The sequence below is a fragment of the Mustela erminea genome, chromosome 12 (assembly GCF_009829155.1).
Source record: "Mustela erminea isolate mMusErm1 chromosome 12, mMusErm1.Pri, whole genome shotgun sequence".
Lineage (NCBI taxonomy): Eukaryota > Metazoa > Chordata > Mammalia > Carnivora > Mustelidae > Mustela > Mustela erminea.
In genome coordinates this window covers 6,492,998-6,518,438 of record NC_045625.1, presented here as the reverse complement: position 1 = coordinate 6,518,438, position 25,441 = coordinate 6,492,998, and the positions used below count along the sequence as shown (strand labels likewise).

The following is a 25,441-nucleotide window of genomic DNA, read 5'->3' as shown; positions in this document are numbered from 1 at the left end:
TATTTGAATGTCTGGAATGCATGGATTTCTTTCTTTCTTTCTTTCTTTTTTTTTTTTTAAGATTTACTTATTTATTTTAGAGAGAGAGAGAATGAGCAGGAGGGGGACAGGGAGAGGGAGAGAGAATTTTTTTTAAAGGTTTTTATTCATTTATTGGACAGAGACACAGCGAGGGAGGCAACACAAGCAAGGGGAGTGGGAGAGGGAAAAGCAGCCATCACTCTGAGCAGGGAGCCCAACGCGGCGTCTGAACCCAGGACCCTGGGATCATGACCTGAGCCGAAGGCACACACCTAACGACTGAGCCATGCAGGCGCCCGAGGGAGAGAGAATTTTAAGCAGACCCGTGGCCACCCCGGAGATCAGGACCTGAGCTGAAACCAAGAGTCGGATGCTTAACCGACCTCGCCACCTGGGCATCCTGGAGTGTGTGGATTTCTTGAATGAGTGAATGAGACAGGCAGATGGTCGTGCTCGCAGGTACCGGAACCTGATAATTGACTCTTGCATTTTTCTTACTGTGATTGGACATAAAACCTCCTGTCATTGGAAGGCTGAAAGCAATGGCTGCTTTTTCCACTTTGGGGATTCTCTTCTCTTGCTCTGTCTCAACAGGTGTGGGAATGTGGGCCTGCTAGGAACGTGACTCAGCCCAGGTGTCAAGGTCGCTCTCTGGCTGAGCCAGAACCTGCCCCCTCTGTGTCCAGACTCCCGACCCAGTGCTCTTTGGGCTGAGCTTTGCCTCCTGCTCCTTGGTTTCAGCCTAAGCTGCCGAAAACCTCTCTCAAGCCCATTTGCCTCTTCCTCCCCGCCTCGCCAGGTAATCTAGCAACTGGGAGCAAACCAGTCGGTGATGATGGATGGGTAGGATTGGGCGGAGCTGGGCCAGGGGTCAGAGGTGAGAATGAACCAGGCTCCCTCTAGAACATCTCCTCAACAACATCCTTGAGATGAGCTGTCGTTTTGTCTCACGCTTCTTTTAACAAAGACAGAGCGCAGGAGGGTGAATGGTGGTGAATCAAGGCTTTTCGGTGTGTATTCTGTTTCTCGGGGGTGAGCCTGCCCCAGACAGGTTGAACACAGCGGCTCCCCCTCTCTGCTCTGTAGCAGGCTGTACATCGATTACAGCACCTGTCATGTCACATTTTTCTCTGAAAAAATATGGTGTTCGTTTTTTCTTCTAAACAGAAAAGTGATGCATGCTCATTGCAGAAAATTTGGAAAATATGGAAACGTAGGAATGATCAAGCAAAGGTTGTCTGGAAAGTTCCCACCGAGTAGTAATCGCTAGCATTTTAGAGCTCCTGGTCAGCTGTTTTGACCTGCACGTGAGGAGAGAGAATGGTACCCATACCCTACATGTTCCCAGACTGCACCAGCCGGGGGTGCAAAGGTGGGCATGGCTCTTCCCTCTCCATCCTGCCAGGCAGCAAGCATCCTTTCATCACCCTGCCCCCCCAACCCCAAAGCCTTTGCTGTTGTGTCTGGGAGTGCCTTCTGGAGCCACATATGAGCTCCAGCCTAGTGCCCTTGTCACTAACCCTGCCACGGAGCCTGCTGGGAGAACCCCACCCCTGTCCTGGGGCCACAGCCTCTCCACCTCTTGCCTGAGTGGCAAACCTAGGAGGTACCAGATGGCCCTGGAGCCCCGTTATCCTGGCTAGGAGCAAGGAGAACATACCTTCCTCAGAGCTATGCTGGCTGCGCTTACCATGCCCCAAAGCTGCCATGCCTGTGCCCTGGGTTACCAACCAAGGGTCTCCAACCTGTGCCAGAGGTTTGGCAGAGGACATATGCTTGGGACATGACAGGATCCTTCCCTGAGATTTTCTGAGTTAAAAATAAGGGAAAAGGACAGTCCCCGTTGGGTGGCAAAGCTATGAGATGGGAAGCCAGGAGCTGCCATCCACAGCTGCTCGGAGAAGTGGGTCTGCCGTGGGGGAGTGGCCGTCTCCCACCACCTTTTGCCCAAGCTGATTCCAGGAAGGTTGCTGTCCTCTACCATAATGATCCTGAAAAATATACCAGGTCTAGGTCAGTCCCTGCCCTGGGCGGGGTGGGATACAGACACACCCATTTCTATGCGTGTGTCCTGTGTGTCCATCGATGCAATGCCCAGGGTCCCAGAGGATGAAGCAATGAAGCAGTTGGGGGGGTTGCTGCCAACCTGCTAGTTGAACTTCGGCTGGAACTTATCACTTTTATACTTTTTAAAAAGATTTTATGTATTTATTTGACAGACAGAGATCACAAGTAGGCAAAGAAGCAGGCAGAGAGAGAGGGGGGAAGCAGGCTCCCTGCCAAGCAGAGAACTTGATGCGGGGCTCGACCCCAGGACCCTGGCATCATGACCTGACCCGAAGGCAGAGGCTTTAACCCACTGAGCTACCCAGGCGCCCCTCACTTTTCCTCTTTAGACCACATCAGGGCCCTTCGCTGGCTCCCCGCGTCATATGTTATAAATTCCTTCCTACGAGACTCTGCACTTCAGTAGGAAGACTAGCCACTTCTTAACTGTGTGACTTTGGGGCAAGTTTTCTCATTTCTAAAACAAGGATGCTAATAGTATCTATCTCAGAGGAAATCAAACGAGTGAATCCATAAAGAGGGATTTGCTGTTCTTTTTATTTGCTGCATCTTTTGCGGGGGTCTGCTCAGCAGTCTGTACAGGCTAGGCACTGAGTGGTTGCTCTGTAAACATATGTGGCCAGTGAGTGGGGATGTAGAAAGACAGCTCTGGGTGTGCACGCCCTGTACCAGAGGAACACCATGGACACACACACCCCCCACACACGTGCACACACAATCACTCGATAACAGCACTCAGATCTCAGCACCCTGCACAGTGACTCTCATAGGAACGCGGGGCATCCCCTGCCCCTGGCTTCTCTGGAGGGCAGCCTGCAGCTCCCTGAGGATCCCAGCAGCTCCACGTTGCTGGGAGCCCAGCTTGGAGCCTGGCTCAGCCCTACATCATGTATCAAGGGCAGCAGGACCTGCAGTGTTCTGGGAGTGTGTGTGTGTGTGTGTGTGTACGTGTGTGTGTGTGTGTGTGTGTGTGTGTGTGTGTAGGGGGGCAGGGGTGGCGGTAGTGATGATAGTGCTGGTTAACCTGGGGGGATGAGATGCCTGGCTTGCTGGAATTCTGGCTTCCAGAGCTGCTGTTCTCTGGAAGCTTCCCCTCCTCACTCCCTGGGTCCCCCAATCTCTTCTATTCTCCCTACCTCCAGCACCCCTGCCTCGGGGCTCTTGTGGGGTCTGGCTTGGTCTTTCTACTGGAGAAAGAGGGGCTTATCTGTGGATCTGGGTCTGTGGACTCCTGGATGGACTGAGTGCCTGCCCCCTTTCCTCTTTCTGAGGACTGTCAGGGCCCGCATCCTCCACCATGCACCCCCCCCCCCCCGCTCCCCCCACACCCCTGCTTTCCCTTGTGCTATGCACGGGAATATTAGTCTCTCAGGATGTTCTGGGCAGGCATGCTGCGCGCAGTGAGATACCCTAGGGGTTTGAGTGGAATGAAGATGCTGCTTAGAGTGTCTTGTGTTGGGGGCAGTGTGGCTGGGTGTGGCCCCTGGTGTGATATGCAGCATAGTAGCAAGTGCCTGAGTTAACTGTTTTGTCCAGAATGTCTTTGCGAGCTGTAGATGGCCAGCAGGCTGTGTTTTGGGCCATTGCCTACTATAACGGTGAGGGCATTAACCCTTTGAGCAAACGTCTGGGCCCTGAAAAGAAAACGGGCGTGGGGGGTAGGGAACCTCCCTTCTGGGTGCTCTCTGAGCCCCCCATTCTCTTCCCTCCACCAGTTAGATCCCAAGGTGCCCAAGGCGCCTGGGAAAAGGGCGGGGAACGCAGGTCCTGGGGTCCTGCTGGGTTCTGAGCTCTTATGAGCAGCTTACCCCCCCCCCCCCCCACCTCTCTGCCCTAGGCGTGGAGGTGGGGAACGTAATGGGAATCCCATGCCCCTTGGCCGGTCCCTTCCAGTGCCCAGGTCGGCGCTCCCAACAAAGGCGACAGACCACGTGTCCCCTCCTCGACGCAGGCCAGGAATGGGGACGCACGTGGCCCCAGCCTCCAGCTCCAGCCGGGGCTGGGTCCGGACAGGACGCTGCGCCCCAGGTGGGCGCAGAGCTGCACCCCCCGCAGTCCCGCCGCCGGGGCCGTGCCTCGCCCACTCCCAGGCGCAGCCGCTGCAGCGCCCGGGAAGTGGCGCTAGGGGGAGCTCTGGCAACTGGCTTGGTGGGTTGAAGCGAAACCGAGCATCAAACAGCTATTCCTCGTACTTGCAGGAAAGAAATGGGGAGCGGGGAGACACACGGTTCCCCCTCCCCAGCAGCTCCAGACTCTTCCCGTGGGAGGCCGAGAAAACAGCCCTGGGGGGGAGGCGGGCGGGTGAAGGTGCCGTTCCTCCCAGTAACTCACGCCTCCGTAGTCTCTCTTCCCCACCCCCATCGCGGACCTTCGCGGCCCCCCGCGCTCTGGAGTGTCCCCGAGTACTAAGCCTCGCGCGACACGGGGACCCGGAGCCGAGCGGGCCCCTGGGACTGGCTTGCGTCCTCCTCCCAGAGTCTGGGGTGGGGCCTCTCGGCGGCGGCCCCTCCTGTCGCTGCTGGAGGCGTGAAGGCTGAGCTGGGGGCGCGAGTCGTCCTGCGGGGTGGCTCGCGCCGGAAAGGGGAGCGCAGGGGTGAGAAAGCGAGCGCGAGAACACTGGGGAGACGGCCAGAGACAGAGGGACAGCGAGAAATACTGTCAAACAAACAGAGAGCAAGCTGCCACTTTGCTTTTTTCCCCCCATTTCCTTTCTTGTCTTTTTTTTTTTTTTTTTTTCCAGGCTTTCTTGCCTATCCCCTATTTGCAAAGCTGGAACCACCCCGCGCGCCCCCGGGCTTGAGCTGCGGCTCCAGATGTGAATTTGGTTCCAGTGGGGAGAACGCGAGCTTCCTCGGGGCCTTGGCACATTCTCCCACTCTGAGGTCATTCCGTAGGTGGTCAGAGGGGAGAGCGCGCCTGGAGCCTTCCTGCCTCCATCCACTGGGGAGGGAAGAGCGGCGGGCGGGAGGGAGGGGGGAGGGAGAGGGGAGGGGCGCGAGGAGGGAGGGAGACGCCGCCAGCACACCACCAAGTGGCACCGAGCAGTGATAACAAACTCAACTTAAAAAAAAAAAAAAAAAAAAAGGAAAAGGAAAAAACTTCCCCAAGTTGCAGCCCGAGACGTGCGGACGAGCGGGCGGAGGCGTGGGGCGGGGAGCGTGGGTGGCCCAGAAGCCCCCCGGCGTCCCTCAGCTGCTTTCCCCAGCCGCAGAGAGCTCAGACTCTAGGCCCACCAGGCCCTCCGCCCCTGGCTGGGCAGGAAATGCGCTGAAGGCAGGCTTGGCTTTCTGCTGGAGACCCCGGGGGCGGCCGTTCCCGTGGGGGGCACGCCTCTCAGGGGAGAACGGCCTGGGAGGCGCACAACACTAGCTTCATCCCCAGCAACCAACATCCCCCCATTCCCAATCCTGCTCCCACCCCGGGCCCTGCCGTAGTGGGCAGATCCAGCCCGCCCAGGCCCCCGGAGAGAGCTGAGATTTGCATGCGGGTAGGGGTCTCCCTACCTCCCCCTGATCTCCCCACCACCTCCAGACCTATCTGAAAACAAGACACCACCATCCTCTATAATCGACTTTTTATTAAGATTATAAATTTAAACAAATCATCTGAACAGTTTTACCCGGTGATATACAATTCAGTATGCACGAAAATACAGAAGAATGAGGGAGAAGGGCCAAGAAAGCAAGGGTTGGCAACTTGTTTTGGAGTCCACATGGTGCTGAGGGCAGAGAACCAGAGGGGCTGCAGATGAACCCCACCTTTTTACAACAAAAGGCTTTAAATTAAACAAAATCTATCGAGCTGAAGACACAGGACAGGGTTCTCACAGCCTCGAACAATGCTGGTTTCATGAAATGCAACCGAAGCCTCAATCAGGACGGTGCAACTTAGAAGCGCACACACACAAACACCACATCTGACCGGGAACTTAGAGAAAAGTCTCCAGCGCAGTCGGCGGTCCCGGCCCCTCCCTCCCTCGGGGCCGCGGGGGATCCAGGTGAAGGAATCGACTTCCTTTTTTGTTTAGTGAGGACCGCAGTGCTGGGCATGATGGGAAATGTAGTCAGCCGTGCCCGCCCCCCACCCCTTCCCCAAACGGTGTCCGGGAGTGTCGGGGTGTCGGGCGCCACCCCCGAATCCGGGAGACGGGTGGAGGAGGGGAAGAGAGCGAAGCCAGAGGGGCGGGGACAGGAGGGGTTCAAGACACCCGCCCCGGGGAGGGGGGGGGGGGGGAAGTTGAAGTGTTTTCATTTCTGCCTTCTCATTTTGAGAACTTTGGAGGCCGCCCCCGGAGAGGAAATGTGACCCAAACGTCCCTTTCGGAGATAGAGAGTTTGCCTTTGTTTTTGCTCAGGATTTCACAAGACCCATTCCTCACCCCATGGAGGGACTCGGGAGAACCGAGCGCCGGGCTTGCCGGGTCTGACAACTGATTGGAATCGGCGTCCCGGGCCCCGCGCCTTCCTGCGTTGCGCCCCCGGCGCGCCCCGGCAGCCCCGGCGCCCTGCCTCGCCCCCGGCTGCCCGGCACCTCCTCCGGGCAGCAGCCCTCCCTCACGTGGCTGGCTCCTCGCTAAACACCACTGCAATCACTACAATAAAAAGAAAAAAAAAAAAAAAGAGGAGAAACACAAAGCATACTTAAATAGGCGCTTTTTCTCTCTGCAAAAATAAAGTCCAAGATCTTAGATTTCTTTCTTTTTTTTTTTTATTTTACAATTTATAAAACATCAGCCGCCTCCCCCTGCTCGCTCCCAGCTCAGCCCCGGGTGGCCAGGCGCCCGTTCGCTCCCTCCTCTCGCCCCTTAGCCGAGTCTTTGTCTGGCCCCAGCCCCGCGGGGCCCCGGGTCCCCGTGCCCTCGGGGGTCCCTAGAAGGCGACAATGGCTCGAGTCCAGGCGCCGAGGCTGGCGAGCGCCTGCTTGGCGCACAGCTGCCCGTTGAGCGGCGGCGGCTGCTCGGAGGAGTCCGGCTGTCGGCTCACCAGCCCCGAGAAGCCCGAGCCAAAGATGGAGATCAAGTTTGAGATGTTGGACGCGTCCGGGGACGAGTCCGGGCAGAAGTCCTCGAAGCGGGCGCGCTTGCAGGGGGCGAACTGGGCGCCCCCGGGGGGTTCGGCTCCCAGGTCGCCCGCGTCCTCCTCGTCGTCTTCGTCCTCCTCCTGGCCCGGGTAATACTTGCGCTTGCAGCCGGCGGCCGACGCCAGGCCGGGTCCTGGGGCGCCCTGGCCACAGCAGGGGCAGTGGGCGGAGGCGCAGCAGTCCTGGTGCAAGTAGCCGTTCTCCACCGTGGTCACCACGTGAGTGTCCAGGTCCAGCACGGTGGTCTGGCTGCTGCAGTGCACGCCGAAGTCCGAGGGGGCCGGGTACGCGCCCCGGTAGAAGCCTGGGGAGGAGGCGGGGGCCGGGGAGGCGGGCGGGGAGGCGCCAGCAGCGGCCTGAGGGGCGGCCGCTGGGGGCGCGGAGGGCGCGGAGCAGGCGGCCGAGGCGCGAGGGTCCCGCGGGCAGAGCGCGGCGGGAGCGGGCGGCGGCAGCGGCGCAGGACCCGGCTGCAGCTGCTCCAAGGGCTGCCCGCGGTGGGGCGCGCCGTGCGGCGGCTGGAGCGCGGCGCACCCGGGCAGCTCCGAGAGCGCCCCCGCGCCGCCCGCGGGCGCCCCGGCCGCCGCCGCGCAGCCCCTGGGCGCCGGGTGCTGGTGCTGGTGCAGCTGCTGCTGGAGGTGCAGCTGGTGGAGCTGGTGGAGCTGGTGCAGCTGGTGCCGGGCGGCCGGCTCGCGCGCCTCCGCGTCCCCGCCACCGCCAAGTTGGAGCGGGCCGAAGTCGGCCGCGCTGGCCGGCATGCCGGGTGCCGCGTACGCGAGGTGCTGGTGCTGGTGGTGGGGCGGCTGCTGCTGCTGCTGCTGTTGCTGTTGCTGCTGCTGCTGCTGGCGCCGGTAGAGCTCGGCGTAGCGCTCGCTCAGGTAGAGCTGGCGCGCGTTGCGGAGCACGTAGGACACCAGGAGGTTCTTGTGCAGCTTGATGCCGCCGCGCTGGGTCCGGGAGCTGTGGATCTTGCGCAGGGAGATGCTGATCAGGCTCTGGGCGTCCAGGGCGCACTCCATGCTCCCGCGGAGACGGTGGCGGCGAAGCAGCCGCGGCCGCTGCTGCTGTTAAGACTGCTGTTGCTTCGGCCTCCAGCCGGTCGCCGGGTCGCGCCGGGCAAGGGAAACGGAGCCCGGGTCAGCGGGTCGGCTGCGCTCCGAGAGGAGCCGCCACCATGCGCTGCGCGCCACCCGCGGGATCGTGCTCCCCAGTCGGCGCCAAAGCAATGAGCCTCGGCCGGCCCCGGCCCCAGCTATTTAGCCGGGCGTCCGGGCCACGCCCAGCCCCGCGCCAACCAATAGAAGTACCCGGAGCCTCCCGAGTGACAGGCTATGCCCGCCCCGGGGCCACTCGGCTAGCCAATCAGACCAAGGCGGTTCCTTTGTGCTATTCAAATACCGAACGGACCCTGGGCCTCCACCGCCGCCGCTGCCTCGAATGTTCTCCTGGGGCTGCCGTGTCGCGCGGGACTCGGAGCCGCTGGGGCCGCTGTGTGCACCCTGGGCCGCCTCGCAGCCGCCACGTTGGAGCCCGCAGCCGCCCTCGGCCCAGCTCCTGCGAGCCGGGGGTCCGCTCACCTGAGCGCTGCGGCGGCGGCTCCTCCCCCTTCCGCACGGCTGGGCCTCACCTGCGGCAGGTGCGCGCAACTCCCTACTCCCGGCCACGCGGCAACTCCTTTTTCACCTGCCGACCCCGGGTGACCGGCGGGACCCAGGCCTCTGCAGGAGACTAGTGGGGCCGCCGGCCTGACCTTGGGGATTCTTAAGGGATAAAGGTTTGGAGGTACCTCAACCGCAGAGAATATTGGGCCTGACTCTCTTGGCTTTTTGGCCAAGGCGTCTTAGGAAATACTCGGGGGAACGCCCTCCTCCCCATTTGTCTGACGGGAAAACCCAAAACATGGTGAATTTGGGCCTCTGAGGGCCTATCTCCTCGAAACCAGCTGAGGTCAGAAGGCGTTCTGAGCCACACGGAGTGTCCTTATCGCTGGTTTTGTAACCTTTCCTTTCCTTCCTAACTAATAATAATGACAATGAGGACTATTACTAGGTGTCTAGTGTGCGGCAGACCCTTGCCAGAAACCTCGTGCGTCCCTCACTGCAGAGCGGGGGCCGGAGTCTCCAAGGAGTGGGGCATGTGGAATCCTACAGCTCCCAGGGTGCAGAGCTAGGATCTGGGCCAGAACTGTGAGCTCCAGATGGGTTTTGCGGGGGGGGGGGGGGGGGGGGGTGTGTGTGTGTGTGTGAGAATCACCCAGGTCCAGGATCTCTTCAACTTAACTTTCGTTAACACCATTTCCCTTTTGCCCCGAACCATCATCCATGGGCCACCTTCTCCCAGCTGGGGACTGGGGATTGGAAAAGAGAGGGATAGGACTGCCATCTCCATGGCGAGGTGTGAAGGGGGTGACTGCTGGTCGAGTGGGGGGTCCAGGAGCTTTGCCTGAGGAAGAGTCCTTGCGTTGGCCTCGTGGAGGAGGCCTCAGCTTCGCAGAGACTGCTCGAGCTAGGCGGGCCTTGGGGGAGTGCTGGGGTGGGGATGGGGTCTCAGGAGCAAACTTCTTCTGAGTGTCCTCTTTTCCTTGGGTCCATTGTCCTCAGTGCCTATTTTGTTCCTGGGTGGGAATGAAGAGACCCAGTCGGTCCATCCTTCAGTTTCTGGGTCTCTCTTTGGTCTCAAGAATTCTTCAGATTTGTTTCCACAAACACTTTTCAGCTCTACTCAGGGCCAGGCATCAAGGGTGAAAACAGTTAGGGAGCATTTACCCCGTTTTGCAGGTGCGGGAACTTGGCATTGACTTTGGACATGACTTGCCCAAGGTCCCACAGCTCCAGATTGGCACTCTGTCCTTTCAATGCTGTCTCAGTCTGCTCCAAGGTCTTCAACCGGGTAGCATCTCTCTGAACCCCCACCCAGAGACGCCAGGATGGACATTGTAGGGTGACTTCAGAGGAAGCGCATCTTACTTCCATTCTATGGAAGAGGTGATCTGGTGATAGAGACACACAAGAATGGAATTTATTCAGGAGATAATGTGTATAGGAATAAAAAAAATCCATTGTTCCTTACTTCTTTAGGGCCTGTCTTAAAAACACAGAAAAGTTTCATTTATTTATTCTGGAGTTCACCTTCGAGATATCATTATAGCATGTGGAGGGAGGCGGGAGGTCCTATGTGGTTTTCCAGCTGTGAAGACTCCATATGTAACAGTCAAGTCTGGGATCCACAGTGTCCGGCCTGTTGTAAGAGGCCAAGAATGGATTATTAATGCTGATTTCAGGTCCTCCTTCTGTCCTTGCCCAAAATTTAGTGGAGGAAATTAAGAGTGTGTCTGGTTCTTGCTCAAGTTCTCATCACACAGCCAAGAAGGGGGTAGAGGCGAGATTTGAACCCAGGACTGTTTGTAGGCCTGGACTTATTATAGCTTCTTTGAAATCAGCTGCTTACTTCTGTCCTTGGTAGATCTGAGTCCAGTTCCCAGGCCTCTGCGCACGCTCCATGAACGTGACCTTGATGTAGTCAACGCCTGCCTCTTTCCTGCCAACAGCTCTGGGATCAGCATCTGCAGGAACCAGGAAGAAGCAAGTATCTGTCCCAGGCTCATCATTCACAACCAGTCTCAGAGCTGCCCCCCAAACATGCCTCTGTGGGCCCCGATAGGGAATCAGTATAGGGATGGAGGTGGGTTCTCTAACCTCAGGAGGGGGTCAGGGGCTAGGCTCTTCACTTGGGTAGCTCCCCTTGGCATTTCCCTGTCCCCCACTCACCCCTGCCCCAAGGCAAGTTTGAGCTCTGCTAAGACTCTTTCACTCCTAGGGATCAGCTAAGAGATGGTCAGCTCATTGGTGTGACCGCATACTTTGGCCCCTCATGTCCAGGGCCCACAATTACTTGGTTTCCTCTCCTTCTCAAGAATTGAGATGGGCCAGTGGGGTAAGCAAAGCAGTTGTCCAGCTTCCTAAAAACCCTTGATCTTTTTTGGGGGTGGCCTTGGAGGGGGGAGTTGCCACAGCTGTTGTAACAAAAACAGTTGCTAAAGGAAGCAACGGAACAGCTGAGCTATTTGGTGCCCCTGGTGGGGGGGCAGTGAAGCTGGGGGGCGCACAGTAGGGACTCACAAATGTTTGTAGAATGGGTGGGTCACACACAAGGCTTCCATTAGGATGCACAGTGGCTCAAAGCAGAGTGCCAGAGACTGCTTAGGGCAGTGAGTGTGGGGTTGTGTGTGTGAGCCTCCCTGTGATTCCCTATGTGGGGAGGAGGGGCCCTCAGACCCGTGCCCCATGCAGGAGGCAGGTCCGAGGGAGATGAAATTTCTTAGGATGGAGAGCTGGCCTTATTTGTCTGGGCACCTGAGAAAGGTTCGGGCACTCACCTTTCCCCCTGGAGCTGGGAGATTACATCTGGCACTGGGTCACGGCTCCGTGGAGGAAGTTAATTAATGCCTAAATATTTGCTGAGTGTCTGCTGGGACAGCACGGAGCAGGGCACAAAACCCAATGGGACCTGGGTTCCTGCCAAACCCCTGGCAATGTCAGCCCCGTGCCAGAACAGGTAACGCCTTGAAAGTGCTACATGTGCCTTGTGAGCTCTTTCTGGTTACCCAGATCGAAGGAGGGAGGCAGGGCTGGGAAGGTTCCTGGTCAGCAGTGGGATCGGCCTGGTGGGTTCCTAGCGCTTGGCTTGAGGAAAATGGATGCAAAAGCAAAAGCCTAATTAAGGGGGCTGCGTTGGGGTGAGAGGGAAGGGTGAGATTTAGAATTCGTGCATTCATTGTTCATCTGCCCAAGAGTTATCTCTAGGACTGTCCTCTGGAATCCCTGCAAATGGGTCAGGGGATAAGATGAGAACCTGTCCTTAGGAGGCCACGATTCAAAGGGAAGCAGACAAGATAAACCGAGTGATAAGTCCGTGATAGGAAGAGGGACCAGGCTGCAGGAGGACAGGGGAGGGCCCCCAAAGTTGGTCTGGGAGCGCTTCCTGCAGGAAGCTGAGACTTGGAGGCCAAGGGCGGGGAGGGGCCTTCGAGCAGAGAATAGCTCACAGCCTAGTACAGGGCCTGGTGCACAGTAGGCTCTCAATAAATGCTTGTGGACTAAACGAGTCAATGAACATAAGTATGCAGAAAATATCGTTAGGGTTAGAAGGGCCCTAGAGACCAGGCTACCCCCACTTCTAATTTCCACATAGGTAAACTGAGATCCAGAGCGGGGGGAGGGAGGCCCTGAGAGTGTTGGCCTGGCCTGGAGCTGGGGCTCGACCCCAGCCATCTCACGTCCTGGTTTGGTGTCTGGCTGCCACAGCTCCTGGTTTCTGAGACTTGGAGTGTTGCTTCATGGGGACTGAGACTGGGGACCGCAGGCAGTGGCAGAGAAGGCGGTGGGGTGCTTCTGACCTCAGGGTTCACTGTTGAGTCCTCTCTGAGGCCCAGGGGCTAGTGACACTTGGAGGTATGAGCCTTATACTCATCTCAAGAAAGCTGTTTGGCGGTTGGTGGGTACTGGGGAGCTCGGCTGGGGTCCTCGAGGCCAGACAACCCCCATGTCCTGCCCCACAGAACCCAGACCCTGTCACTGTTCCTGGTAGTTGCTATTAACCCATCAAGGTCAGTGTTTGCCAGGGATGGTCCTGGGCATCAGGCTCGGTGCGCAGAAAGACATCGTAGTCTCTGGCTTCGAGGTCCTTCAGTGTGATGAGGAAGATGGATGGAAACTTGGCTTTTCAGAGCTCTTGCCTGGGGCCAGGCACTGGGCCCAGAGCTTTCCATGGAGATATCCTCGAGTCCACACACCAGCCTTTGGGGCAGGTTTGGGTATAATCCCCATTTTATGGATGGCACCACTGAGGCACAGAGAGCTTAGATGACTTGCCTGGGTCACAGACCAGAAAGAAGTGACTTCAATCCCAGGGCTCTGGGTAAGTGGGATCACCATGAGCCGAGCCCAAGAGAGGAGTGAGACCCCCACTATTCCTTACAGATTTACTGGCCTTTCGAACAAACTCTACTTGTAGATGGAATGTGCAGAGAGGGCGGATGTGATCTCTCAATTAGGGTCTCGGCCCAAGCACCTGGGACAGGCTCGATGTCTATTTGCTCATTCATTCATTCATTCATTCATTCCATAACCATGGACTAAATGCTGGCCAATGTACAGGCGCCGTGCTAAGCCCCTGGGGAAAACACCAGGCAGCTCACACAGCCTAGAGTGAGCTGAGGATCCTCTTAATCTCCCAGGCCAATTGCAATTGATTGGTAGTGTCTGCGTGGAGCTCTGGGGAGAAAGGGATTTGGCATGTACCCCAATTGATTAGTAATGTCTGCCAAGGGCTCAGCTGGGAGCCTTTATGGCAGACCTGCTGGGTAGCTGCTCCTGGGATGAGGACGGAGTGTGTGCTTTCAGCCTTTTGGACGTCAGGGTGGATTTGCTGGCAGAGTGGGGGGTGGGGCATCAGGAGATCTGGGTGCCAGCTCCAGACTGGCCTGTATCACCCCTCTTAGGACTCAGTCTCCTCACTTGTCACCTTCCTCCAGAGGTCCTATGAGTGGCAAGTAACTCCAAAGCGTGTTGAAGAGTGGGAGGGATTAGCACTGAAATGAAAGGGAGATTTCCCTCTTTTCTCTTTTCTCAAAATCCTGCCAGAAGCTGAACTTGCTGGGTAGGCCAGAGTTAATCCTGGATCGGCCCTGGGCGGGTGCGTGGCTGGATGGGTGGGGGGCGGCTCAGCGGTTCCCAGCTAGGAGTTGTTTTTATAACTCACTTAGTATAGACCTTTGTCCCCTCACTGGGCTCAGCTGGGAGTTTCTAAGGAGTGAGAAGCTCCTTGGATCTCAGGAACTGAACCTTCGAGTTCTTTTTCATGGGAGTGGTGGGAGCTAGCTGTGGCCAGCCTCGTCTGTCTGCCCGTTCAGTGAATGAAACTGTAGATCGTTGTGTCAGACACAGAATTACATTTAACACGGATAGTTTCATTTGTTTTTCATTGATCTTCTGAACAATCGAATGAGGTAGGGATTACTATCCTCCCCATTTTACAGCTGAAGAAACAGAGGCCCAGAGAATTGTTCTGGGGCCACACATTCCCCGGGGTGCTGGGTGGGTACTGGCCCCAGTCCAAGCTCGGGAAAGGCTGTCTTCATCCATTTTTGACCCACTGTGCCTCACTCTTTCTCTCTTGTCCATTCATGCATTTGCTCATTTATGAACTTACCCTTTTGTTCTTTCACAAATATTAAGCGCCCACTGTGTGCCAGGCTCTGCATCAGCTCCTAGAACCACAGTAGTACCCGCTGTCATGGACCTGACTGACATCCCGGACCAGATGGGAACTGAATAAGGAATAAACAAGCAGATAAACGGGATTGCAGTGAGGGCGATAAAGGGAGTAAACAGGGCTTTGTGATGGGGACTAGAGGGAGGGGGAAGATGACCAGCCTCACAGGCCCCCCTGGGGAGAGGGTCCCCGAGACCCCAATCCTCTCTCCAGTGGTCTCCCCAGAGCCCAAGTCCCTGTGTCGCTGGTCCAAACTCTTCAGCGATCTGTGCCAAGCTCAGGCTGCACTCCTGTCCCTCTCGCTTCCCACAACTGGTGAATTTTTAATGCTGCTCACACGGAACAAAGCAGACTTTTTGTTTTTGTTTTGAGAGCATTTCTCAAAAAAAAAAAAAAATCATTTCTCCAGTGTGTGTGTGAGTGTGTGAGTGTGAAGAGTGTGGGAGGGAGACAGAGCCCAGTGAGCACCGATCATCTGTCCTCAATTCAAATCCCGAGCTCCTTTTTGTTATTCTTTTTTCATTTTTTAAAACATGGGGCTAAATAGAATTTCAGTTCTGGACCTGTGCTGGTGAAAGGACACCCTGTGAGACCAACATCCGCGTCGTCAGTGAACCCATCCAGGTCCTTGGGAACCCAGGTGCTATCATCACCTTTGTCATACTGTTGAGGACACCGACGCACAGGGACAAGAAGCTTCTGAACAGGGTCCTCCTGATGAGTGGAGGAGTAGGGGGCAGAATGCATATTTGGTCCTCTAAAGCCCAGCTCTTTCCTCCCCTCCCCCCGCCTCCCCCCCCCCAATTCCCCTCCACCACACAGCTTTGGTCTCGGGAGGTGGAAATGTGAGCAGAGGTCCTGCTTGTGACCTCAAAGGAGCTGGATTAATTTGGTTGTGAGGGACAGGAAGGGGAGAGGCTCCCAGGTAGCTGAGTGGAGCCTTGTGGTCTGTGCTGGGGGCAGAGCCTTTCTCCAGGACTGACCCCGGCAGGTGCAGTGAACTGGGTCTCTGCTTTGAGTCCTTGGTGGTGTCCCCCAGTGGCTCTTCTTAGCCTATTTATTGAGCACTTACTGTGTACTAGCCGCTAAGTGCTTCACAGGAATCTTCTTGTTGAATCCTCATGATAGAATCTATGACTGAGGTACTTTCATTATCGTGCCCATTTTAGAGATGAGGAGGCTGAGGCACAGAGAGGTTAAGTGACTGGAATCTAGACTGGTCTGCCTCCAGGGTAGGCTTTTTTAACCCGGCACCTGGGAAGACACCTGGCAGGAAGAAGAAGGTGGCCGCCAGGACTTTGAGAGCTGTGGCTTGTGTAGACCCGTGAAACTTCCATGCTGTTTTGGTTCTTATTTTCTTTGGTTCTTATTTTCCCCTTGATTTTACTAGTGTTCGGTGTTTGGGGTTTGGCTATGCTCTGCTGCAGGAAGAAAACATTCCGGAAATCTTAGAGGCTAGACCCAATACAAGTTTCTTTCCTTCTCACCTTGCAGTCCAGTGTGGGTGACAGTTTTCCTCCAGCCTGCAGGCCTCCAGGCCTCCAGGCTTCTCCCATTATGTGGTTCCACCATGCAAGAGTTTTTGGGGGCGGGGGCAGGTGGTGGGCAGGAGGATGCAGGATGTTTTATAGCAAAGACTGTATCGTCATTCCTCCCTTCCATTGGTCTGGATGGAGTCACATGACACCACCTAGCTGCAAGGGAGGCTGGGAAATGTAGTCCTCAGGTGCGCTCAGCCGGCAAATAGACCGCTTCAGTAAACGCACATTTTTGTCACTGACAGGAAGTCCCTGATGTAAGAGAAAGGGAAGATTTGACCAATTCATGGATCACGAATCCCACAGCTACGCAGAAAATGTTTGTTTGTTTATTTGTTTGTTTGTTTATTTATTTATTTGACATGTGTGTCTGTCTCCGCCTCTAGACTGTAAACTGAGGTCAGGGACATAAGATTCTGTGCTTGGCAGCTTGGTGTCCAGCAAATAACACGTCCAATCAGTGTTTGTTCAGTGAATAAACATTGCCTGTGTGAAAGGATCCTGATGAACAAGTGTTTTCGCTTCACATGTATCAGCTGTGTACAAAAATATATTTAAATATCAGTGTAGTGGGGAAGTCCCTCTTGAAAAGAAAAAAGTTTTAACCAGTCTTATCCCTCCCCTAGTGGTGAACAGAGCTCTTAAATCCAACAAACAGCACTGTCGATTCATTCTTTGGTTCTGTGATGAATGGAGGGATAGACTGATTCACTCTTTCGACAGATATTTGTTGAGTATCTACTATGTGCTAAACCCTTTATAGGACATAGAGAAGGGGAAAGAACAGCGTGTTCTCCAATGGCATGCATGTTCTCAGGGAGACAAGGCTACCCCAAGGTAATGAGATCAGACAACATTATTCCATGAAACCACAAGTTGATTTCACACTTGTAATATCAAACACTGAATGCATCATTTCTACCCTGTATCTTACACCTCTGAAATCTGGATATTTTACTCACTGGACTAGTTAACGTAAAGCACATCATACGTTATATCCCATCATTCCACATTTAGTGACTAGTTCTGTCCCATGTTGATTAAGGCAGACAGTTTGATATTTTGGGGGTCACAAGGAGGGTGGAAACCATTCTTTGTTGAGAACTGAGTATGTGCTGGGCACTGCACTTAGTGGTTGACAACAACATGGGGTCCCATGCACCCCATCAGGCAGCTTGTTGTATCATCCCCATTTTACAGATGAAAAGACCAAAGATTTTCTAGAATCCCTCCTCAGAAGAACTGGAGTTCCAGCCGCATGCTGTCCCATTCCAGAGCCTGTGTTCCGAAACATCCTCCCACCATCCCATGTAGATGCCTGTGTGACATAGTCCTAAGCCCCATCTCCCAGATGAGGGAGCTGAGCTGCACAGACCTTACCTGCTTTGCTTAAATTTAGTTAGAAAGTGGCAGAGGAGGGTTTGCCCCCAAGTTTTTCTTCCCCAGAATCCAAATGTTTCATGACTCTGTTCTCCTGCTTTTGGCTTCCTCATGATTTTGAGGATAAGGCTGGATGGACTGGGAAATTGTCCTGAGATCCAATTGTGAAGAGAGTCTGTATGAGTCTCTCCATCTCCGGGGTTCTGGACCAGAACGCCCACCAGGTTAGTCTCCGGCCAGAGAGACTCAGATACTGCTGAAGCCAAAAAGGGAGCTGGGAAAATTAGTGCTGCCAGCCTTGCATGGAGTGCCAGAAGGGGCCTGATAATGGGAGGGGATCCCTGTAGTGAACGTGTTGGTGAGACTCAAGCAATTTGGGAAACTCAGTAATGAGATTTGATGGTTAACAAGAACAGGTCCGTGCTGGTAGTGGGCTCTGCGGTGAACTTCCCAATTCAGGTTCCAACTCTGCTCCATCAAGGAACAACCCTGTGGTTTGGGTGGCCTTGGCTCCAGTCCAATCTTCAGGATTCGCAGCCCCAAGTCCTCCACTGGGCAACAGTGGGACCTAACCCAAGTCCAGTGCCAATCAGCGCAGGGTTCAGGGACAGATAGCTTAGAACAGAGCTCAGGACTTTTGTCCCTACAAGGTAGGAATTTTCATCAACCCCACTTTATAGGTAAGAAGACTGAGCCTAAGAAAGGATAGATTGCATTATTATTCAGCAATTATTTCAATGCCCTTCTCTTTGAGGCAGAATAGATTTCCCTGCTCCACTGACTTTGGCCTTGGCCATATGACCAGCCAATGGGCTGTAGGGAGTGGAGACTGCACACTTAAGCGGAGACCTCAGGAGATACCGCTTGGCTTTACCTTTCAACTTGCATCTTTGTGACACATTATGACAAAATGTGTCCTGTTTACCTTCTCATCCAAAAAGAATGAGGAGGCAGATAGAACCAACTTAAACCCAACCCACAGCCTGGGATGAAGTTCAACTGACCCACAGCGTGAAACAGACCTACCTGGTGAAGGGGCGCCCAGTGGCTCAGTGCGTTGAGTGCGTCTGCATTTGGTTAGGGTTGTGATCCCAGGGTGCTGGGATCAAGCCCCGCATCAGTCTCCCTGCTCAGCCGGGAGCCTCCTTCTCCATCTCCCTCTGCTGCTACCCTCGCTTGTGTGCGCACACACTCTCTGTCAGATAAACAAATAAAATCTTAACAACAACAACAACAACAACAACAGCAACAGCAACTAAAACTACCTTGTAGAGCCCAGCCCAGAGCAGCCAAATTGCAGTCCCCCTAAGGACCAATGCGTGTGAGAATAAGCACGTGCTAGGAGGTCTCGGTCGGCTTGTGGTTGTGAGTTATACAGCATCATTGTGGCAAAAGCGGATTAAAGTCACATGGCTAATGAATGGAAACACCAGGGCCTGGAACTCTAGCCTCCTTATGCTCCTTATCCAGTGCATATCTGGAAGCTTCAGGCAAAGGCAGCCACGAATGAGAGCAGGAGTGGGGGTAAGCATTCTCTCTAGGCATCACAGACCCTCTTTGGCTTGCTTTTCCTCTTTGTCTACTGCAGATAGTAAACCCAGAGCATATCTGCACACCTCTGCCACTCCCTGGAACTTCATCTCCATACTCAAATCCGGAGATGGAGAGTTTTTGGAGAGAAAACCATATGTTAACTTTCTTTCTGTTTTATGAGCTTTAAGATACTTGGCAAGACAACTTAGGCAGAAATTGCTCCCCTTATTTAGAGCTGCTTGATGAATTAAGTCAATTTTTTTTTTAAGGACCCCTTTCTTAGGAACTTTTTAGGTGTATTTATGGATATGAATTTTCCTTTGAGTATTGCTTTGGCTGCATCCTGCTTTAGCATTCAGTGCTCTTGTTTTGTCTAATGTCCAAGTAGTATGAAATATCTAAGCAGCATATAATGTCCTTTTGAATTCCTTCTTTATCTCAAGAGTTTTTTGGAATAGAGTTTCCAAATTCCCACCAAGTTAGATTAAAAAAAAAAGTACCCTCTAGGTATTAATTTAAATTTTTATTTCATGTGTTGAGAATGTGTTTTACTTTGAATTCATGGAATACATCTTTGTGCCCAAATACCACAATCATTATTTAAATGTTCTGTGGAATTCTTATTTTCAAGAGGGCAAGTTTTGGACAGATCTGAATACCTGCAAATACTTAAAATCATGGTAAATGTAACCATGCTTCCACTCCTTCAGTGGAAGGAGTGGATCATATAAATAACTGAAAATTGGTCACATTTGTTTTAAGAGAAAACTCCCCAAGGGCCAGCCCAGCCAGATGTACGTTCTGTTGGTGACTTTGGACTCCTCTGGAGAGACAGTTTGGTCTGCTGGCTCCTGGAGCGTTTGTTATAAGAAACACGAACAGATCCTACAAACAGGGGGTCCGCGTGGAAGAGGCAGTTAATTAATATTTGACTCCTGCTGGGGATGTGTGAGGGTGGGTGGAGGAAGCTGATTTTTGGTTTTCTGGTTTATCCATTTTTCTGCTTTTCCTCTCTGCAAATTACTGCATTAGGTGCTCCTCTTTGCTGATCAAATTTGCATTTTAAAAATGATCTGGGAGATACTGAAAAACTATTTGGTCCCAGTGAGCTTGTCACAAGTAAAATGATCCTCTGGTTCTTGGACAGTGTCCGGGTGGTTTCCTGGGCCACACAGAGGTCAGGGTCATGGCCTCATTGCTGTGGCTGCTTACTGGTCCATGTATGAAATGGCTGTCCCTGTCATTTTTTAATAGGGCTCTTCCCCTGTGCTAAATGCTCCCATGCGCCGTCTTGCTGCTTTCACAGCTATACAATGGGTGTGGATGGGTCAGGGAGGTGGGGGGGGGTGTCTTTCACTCCCCCATATTCCAGATGAGGAAGCTGAGACCCGCACCTGTTAAGTCAGAGGCTTTCAAACCTGGCTGCACCTTGGAACCCACCAAGGGCTTATTAATCACGCAGAATCTTGGGAGGGAGGGTAAGGTCACATTGACGCTAACATAAGTCTAACCCCCACCGAGATTCCTCTGGCCTCTCTGCCAGCCAGCACTTCCCACATCTGGGGGCTGCTGGGCTGCGGGATGGGGAGGAAAGGGAGAAAATGCCTGGGTTGCAGTCATGGTGAGGGCCAGCCTGGGAGGAAGCCACACTAGGACCCTGTGAGAGCTCCTGCCATCATTCCCCACTCACCTCGAGGTACTTAGAGACCCTGCTGGCTCTCATTCAGCCTTTCTCCCTCCCCTGGACCCTGGCCAGTGCTAAGTCCTGAGGAAGACTCTAGAGGAGCTCATGGTCTGACGGGGGAAGCTGCCAGCTTCCCCCATGTGCGGAGAACACTGAGGGGCAAGTGCCCAGCCATCCTGCAGGGAATAGGAGCGTGTCCCTGCTCCACGCCTTCAAGCATCACGATCAGTCCCCTTCCTGTCTCTTCCTCCCCCAGGCTCTGAGCATCTCCACGGCCAGCTCCTCCAGGGAGGGTGGTTCAGGGATCAGGGGCACCTGCTTTGGAGGCAGAAAGACCTGGGGTCCAGTTCTGGGACTGCCTGCTGACTCCCCCCACCCAGCCAATGCTGGGCACCTTGGGAAAAATGACCTCATGTCTTGCGGGTCTCCCTCCCTCCACCCCCATAACTGGGGATGAGGGTTCTGTGCTGCCTCATCCCTTTAGCTCGCCAGTCCTGGCCCTGCGACAGGCTCACCGGGCGGAGTAGGTCAAGCTAGTTAACCCCCGAGCCTCAGTTTCTTCATCTGCTAAACGGGGATGCTAAGTGTACCTGGTTCCCAGGGTGGTGTGAAGATTGGGTGGGACGATGGGTGGCACTTGGGACACGGGGCAAGCTCTGCCCAGGCCAGCCCTTTCCAGATAGTAACCAGCCCAGCAGTGTCTTTATTGTCCCCTCTGTGGAATCTGGAATCCGAGGTAAGAGGAGCCCCCTTCCTCCCTCTCCACAACGAAAGGAAAGAACCATGGGGACCCCTGTCCTTGCAGACCCACCGAAAGCTCCACACGTTAATTTTGCAGATAGAAAAACTGAGGCCCAGAGAAGGGTAGGCACTTGCTTGGGGTCACACAGCATGGCCCCGAGGGAGGCTGGCCAGGAACCCAGACTTCCTCGCTCTGATGGGATTGTCCGATGGTACCTCCCTTTCGTCTTTGCAGCTTAGGTGCTGCTGTGCAGACACAGGGCGCCTTGGGGTCTGGTCTGCCTCATCCATCCGTTCGCTGTGGTGCTCACTCACGTTTATTAAGCAGCTGCCCTGCGCTGGCCTGCTGGCCCGTCTGCGGAGCACAGGGAGTCTGCCGGGTGGCCGGGTGGCTGCTGATGAGTCAGGGTTTGCTGTTCACTGCATGGCCCGGGACCCCGACTGTGACGGCTTAAGCACAGACCCCAGACAGTCCTGCGGGATGCAGTCAGACCTGGGGCAGCCTCTGGAGAGGTCCTTCCAGCTTCCTGCTCCACCATCTAGCCTGGGGCTTTCATCCTGATGGCACAAAATGGCTGCTTCACCTCCAGAAAGCATGACAGCATTCCAGGCAGGAAAATTAAGATGAAAATTGGGGAAAAGTGAAAGGAAAGAACAAAAGGCGATTTTCTCTCTCTCTCTCTCTTTTTTTTTAGCAGAAAAACATCTGATTTCCTAGACGTTCCCAGCGGGAAACGCCTCAATCCTACAAAGGACGCTGGGAGGTGAATATTTTATCTGAGCTTATTTGCCTACTTGAAAAGCAAGTTTCTGTTAGGAGCTAAGAAGAGGGTGAACCGGACACCCGGTCAGAACATAGGGTCTCTGTTCTCACGGAGCCCACATTTGAGAGCTCCGTACATTCCAACCTTTTCGCTGTGGTATGAAGCAGGAAGCAACCCGTCTGTGTCCTCCCAGACTCTCAGCGCCCTCTTACCAGCCTTGGAGGCGGGGTCCTGACGCACAGTAGGACTCAAGCCCATGCTGGGACAAACAGGAGGAGTTTCTAGACTGCCACATTCCCAGGGCTTTCCCCCAACCTGTCTAGCCTTGGTGGTGGTTTACGTGCCGTTTTGGGGGCCTTCATCCAAATTCCACCCCACCCCGCAAATGAACTGGTGTGGGGTGTGGAGGCAGGGGTGGCCACGACCAGGCCCTCTCTTAGGGAGAAGGTGACAGCCCCCACTTCTGTGGGAGGCTTCGGTGTGGCAGGCTTTGCCTCTGAAGCCCCTCTGAGAGCCCCAGAGCCAGCCAGGGGTGTGGGGGGACTGCACCCTTGGTGGAGAACAGGGTCTGTCACATACCACCTGGCAGACCTCTTGGCCGTCCACTCTCAGAGGCGATGCCAATTCGGGTCCCTTCTTCACAGGGGGAAATGGAGCGCGTGAGTGGAAGATCTGGGATTCGAACCCTGGTCCTTCATGCCTAAAGCAGCTGCCCTCCAGACCGGAGGGCTGAGGCCACCTCTCCTTCATTAGGCGGCAGCAGTCACCTGCTGGCTGGGCTGCGGCTGTGTGTGTGGGGAGCGGATGGGCTGGAGGCGGGAAGGGAAGGCCGATGTAGGGCAGGAGGGGGTTGCGCGAAGAAGTTGGGGGTCACATGCCCGCACCTACTCCCCCAGGGTGGGGGGATCGGGCAGGGGGCTCGGGCTCTAGGCAGGGAGGGGCACGCACCCTGAGCTCGGCGGGGCTGGTTCTCGCCAGAGGCAGCGTGTCTCTCCTTCCTTCTTCCTTTCTTTTCTGAGACACAGTGATCTTGGCTGTGGCGCCTCATTCGCTCTATGGGAAAAACTTGTTTTTGTCGGTAAACTCTGGCGCTGTGACTCAGAAGACACCCAGGGAGCGGCCTCCTGGTGTCAAGGGGCTGCTGTGCTAATGAGCTCATGTTTATAAAAGTGCTTTGAAGACGAAAAGTTCCACGCGAGGGCTGAGGGTTTGTGCTGTTATTTGGGGGCGAGGGTGGAGAAGGAGGATGGGGTGGAGGGAAGGGGCAAAAGTCTTGCCGAGGAACAGTCCCGAAGCCCCTCGGGCTGTGCAGCCAGGCTGACTCTGCTTAGCATGGCTGAAGCAGGCGCCTGTCAGGGCAGAAGTACCAGCGGCCCCTTTGTTCTGAACAAGGCAAATCTGAACGGGGCTTTGATTTGTTTTACCTTGGGGGGGGGGGCGGGGCGGGGCGGGGCCAGGGGCAGAGGGACTTAAGGGATCCCTGCTCTCAAGACCAAGATCTTGTAGGTGGGGTCGGTGAACCAAGTCACCAAAGTAGCCCCTTCCCCCGTGCTTGGCACACAGTCAGTAAGCGGTTCCTATCATTCATTCATTCGGCAAACACATCTACCTGTGCCCGGCATCGGCCATGGAATAGGGAACAAAGAATATGGTTTCTGCCCTCTTGGACCATACATCCTGGAGTGGGAGATGACATCTAACAGATGAAGTCACTACCCTGCAATTGTGAGCAAAAGGGCAGAGAAGGAAAGACAGCGAAAGCTGCGGGCGTGGGAACCAGTCCTGGCTTGGTCCATGTCCGGGAGTACCAGCGCGGCTTTCCTGGGGGGGGGGTCTCTAAGGAAGGAGTAGAGTTCCCAAGTGAAGATGGACAGACAGCACACTGGGCAGAGACAGTAGCACTGACTAATTAATAAATCCAACAAACCTTTAGTGAGTGCCCACTATGCACCAGGTCCCCGGGATTCAGGGGCAAGTAATACAGGCAGAAATCCTGACTCCCTCTCGTGAAGCTCATATTCTGTATAATAAGCAAATGAGGACATGACTCTGACCAGAGAGTATCAGCTAGCAATAAGGAATGGTGGTAAAAATAGGCAGGGTCCCACAGTAGGGGGTGTCTGGGGAGACTCCCCCTGATTGTGCGGCGAGCAGGGAGGGCCTTTTGAGGATGGTCTTTCAGCTGAGCCCTCAATGGTGGAAAGAGTCGATGGGGGCAGTCTTGAGTCGATGGGGACAGTACAAAAGTCCTGAGGCAGGAATGAGTTCAGCCTGGTCCAGGAACCAAAAGAGACCAGCATACAGACTGGATAAGCTTCAAGGAGACAAATAAGATAGACACAAGGCAGGGGGCTCACAGGCAAGGTTGTGTATCATCAGCATCATGTTCATTATAGAAAAATTCTACTACAGCAGCCTAAACATGGGATTTTGACTTTGACAGCAATAAGCCTGAGGTGAGCCACAAGTGGTGTGTGTAGTGGCTTGCAGATGTCACCAGGCACCCTGGTTCTTTCTGTCTTCCTTTTCACTAATCTCAGTGTGACGGTCTCATGGGGTTACCTCATAACCACAACATGGCTGCTAAACCTCCGGGCCTCATGTTTGCATTCCAGGCAGAAAGAAGGGAAAGAAAAAGAGGCCAAAGAGCAAAGAATGAAAAGGTCTTTGCCTGCCAGACTCCATCTCTTTATTCAAAAATGGGATCGCTGTTCCATTTCATTGGCTAGAATCAGGATACATGGCGACTCTGACCTGCAAGAGGGGCTGAGAAAATGGAGTCTTTAAATTTTTCTTGTCTCTATAATAGAAGGAAGAAAGGGAGGACGTATTAAAATGCCTTTGGGTTGCCAATCCATAGCTTTGGCTAAAGGCCTGCCAAAGCCCCTTGGAGGGAAGGGCTTGGTGGATTCTGAAACAGAAGGCCAAGGACTGGGCAAGGGTCAGGCTAAGGACTGTGGACGTCATCTGGACGGCTGCCAGGAGGCATGGATGACTTTACAGGAGGACTGATTTGCATTGAAGCTCTGATGTCTAACCTTGGCACCTGTGATGTATTACTGGGGGAGACACAGTGCATGCTTGCCTTGAAGACCTGACTGGGTTGTCCTCATTCTCAGGGCTCAGATTAAACTCCAACTCCTCCGAGAGGGCTTCCTGCCCCTGGGGTATCTCTCCTTTGCGAACCTCCAGCCCTGGCAGCCTGTCCCCTGGTTGGCACCCAGCAGCGGTCCACAGATGGCTCCTGGCTGTCCCACGGCATCACGTTGGGGCACAGAATGGAAAGTGACTCACACTGGCACCTCTCCTGCTTATAAAATGCTGGTTGTCTATCCATCATCTTTGGTTTTTCTGCTGGAATTACC

At 54.6% G+C, this 25,441-nt stretch overlaps 1 protein-coding gene across 1 annotated transcript; it reads right to left on the bottom strand.

Moving 5' to 3' along the window:
- Window positions 1–6,785: 6,785 nt before the first annotated feature.
- Window positions 6,786–8,215, bottom strand: IER5L (immediate early response 5 like). Its single transcript, XM_032308142.1, has one exon. The coding sequence runs from the start codon at window positions 8,181–8,183 to the stop codon at window positions 6,957–6,959; it is 1,227 nt and encodes a 408-aa protein (XP_032164033.1). The 5' UTR covers window positions 8,184–8,215; the 3' UTR covers window positions 6,786–6,956.
- Between the last annotated feature and the right edge of the window lie 17,226 nt (window positions 8,216–25,441).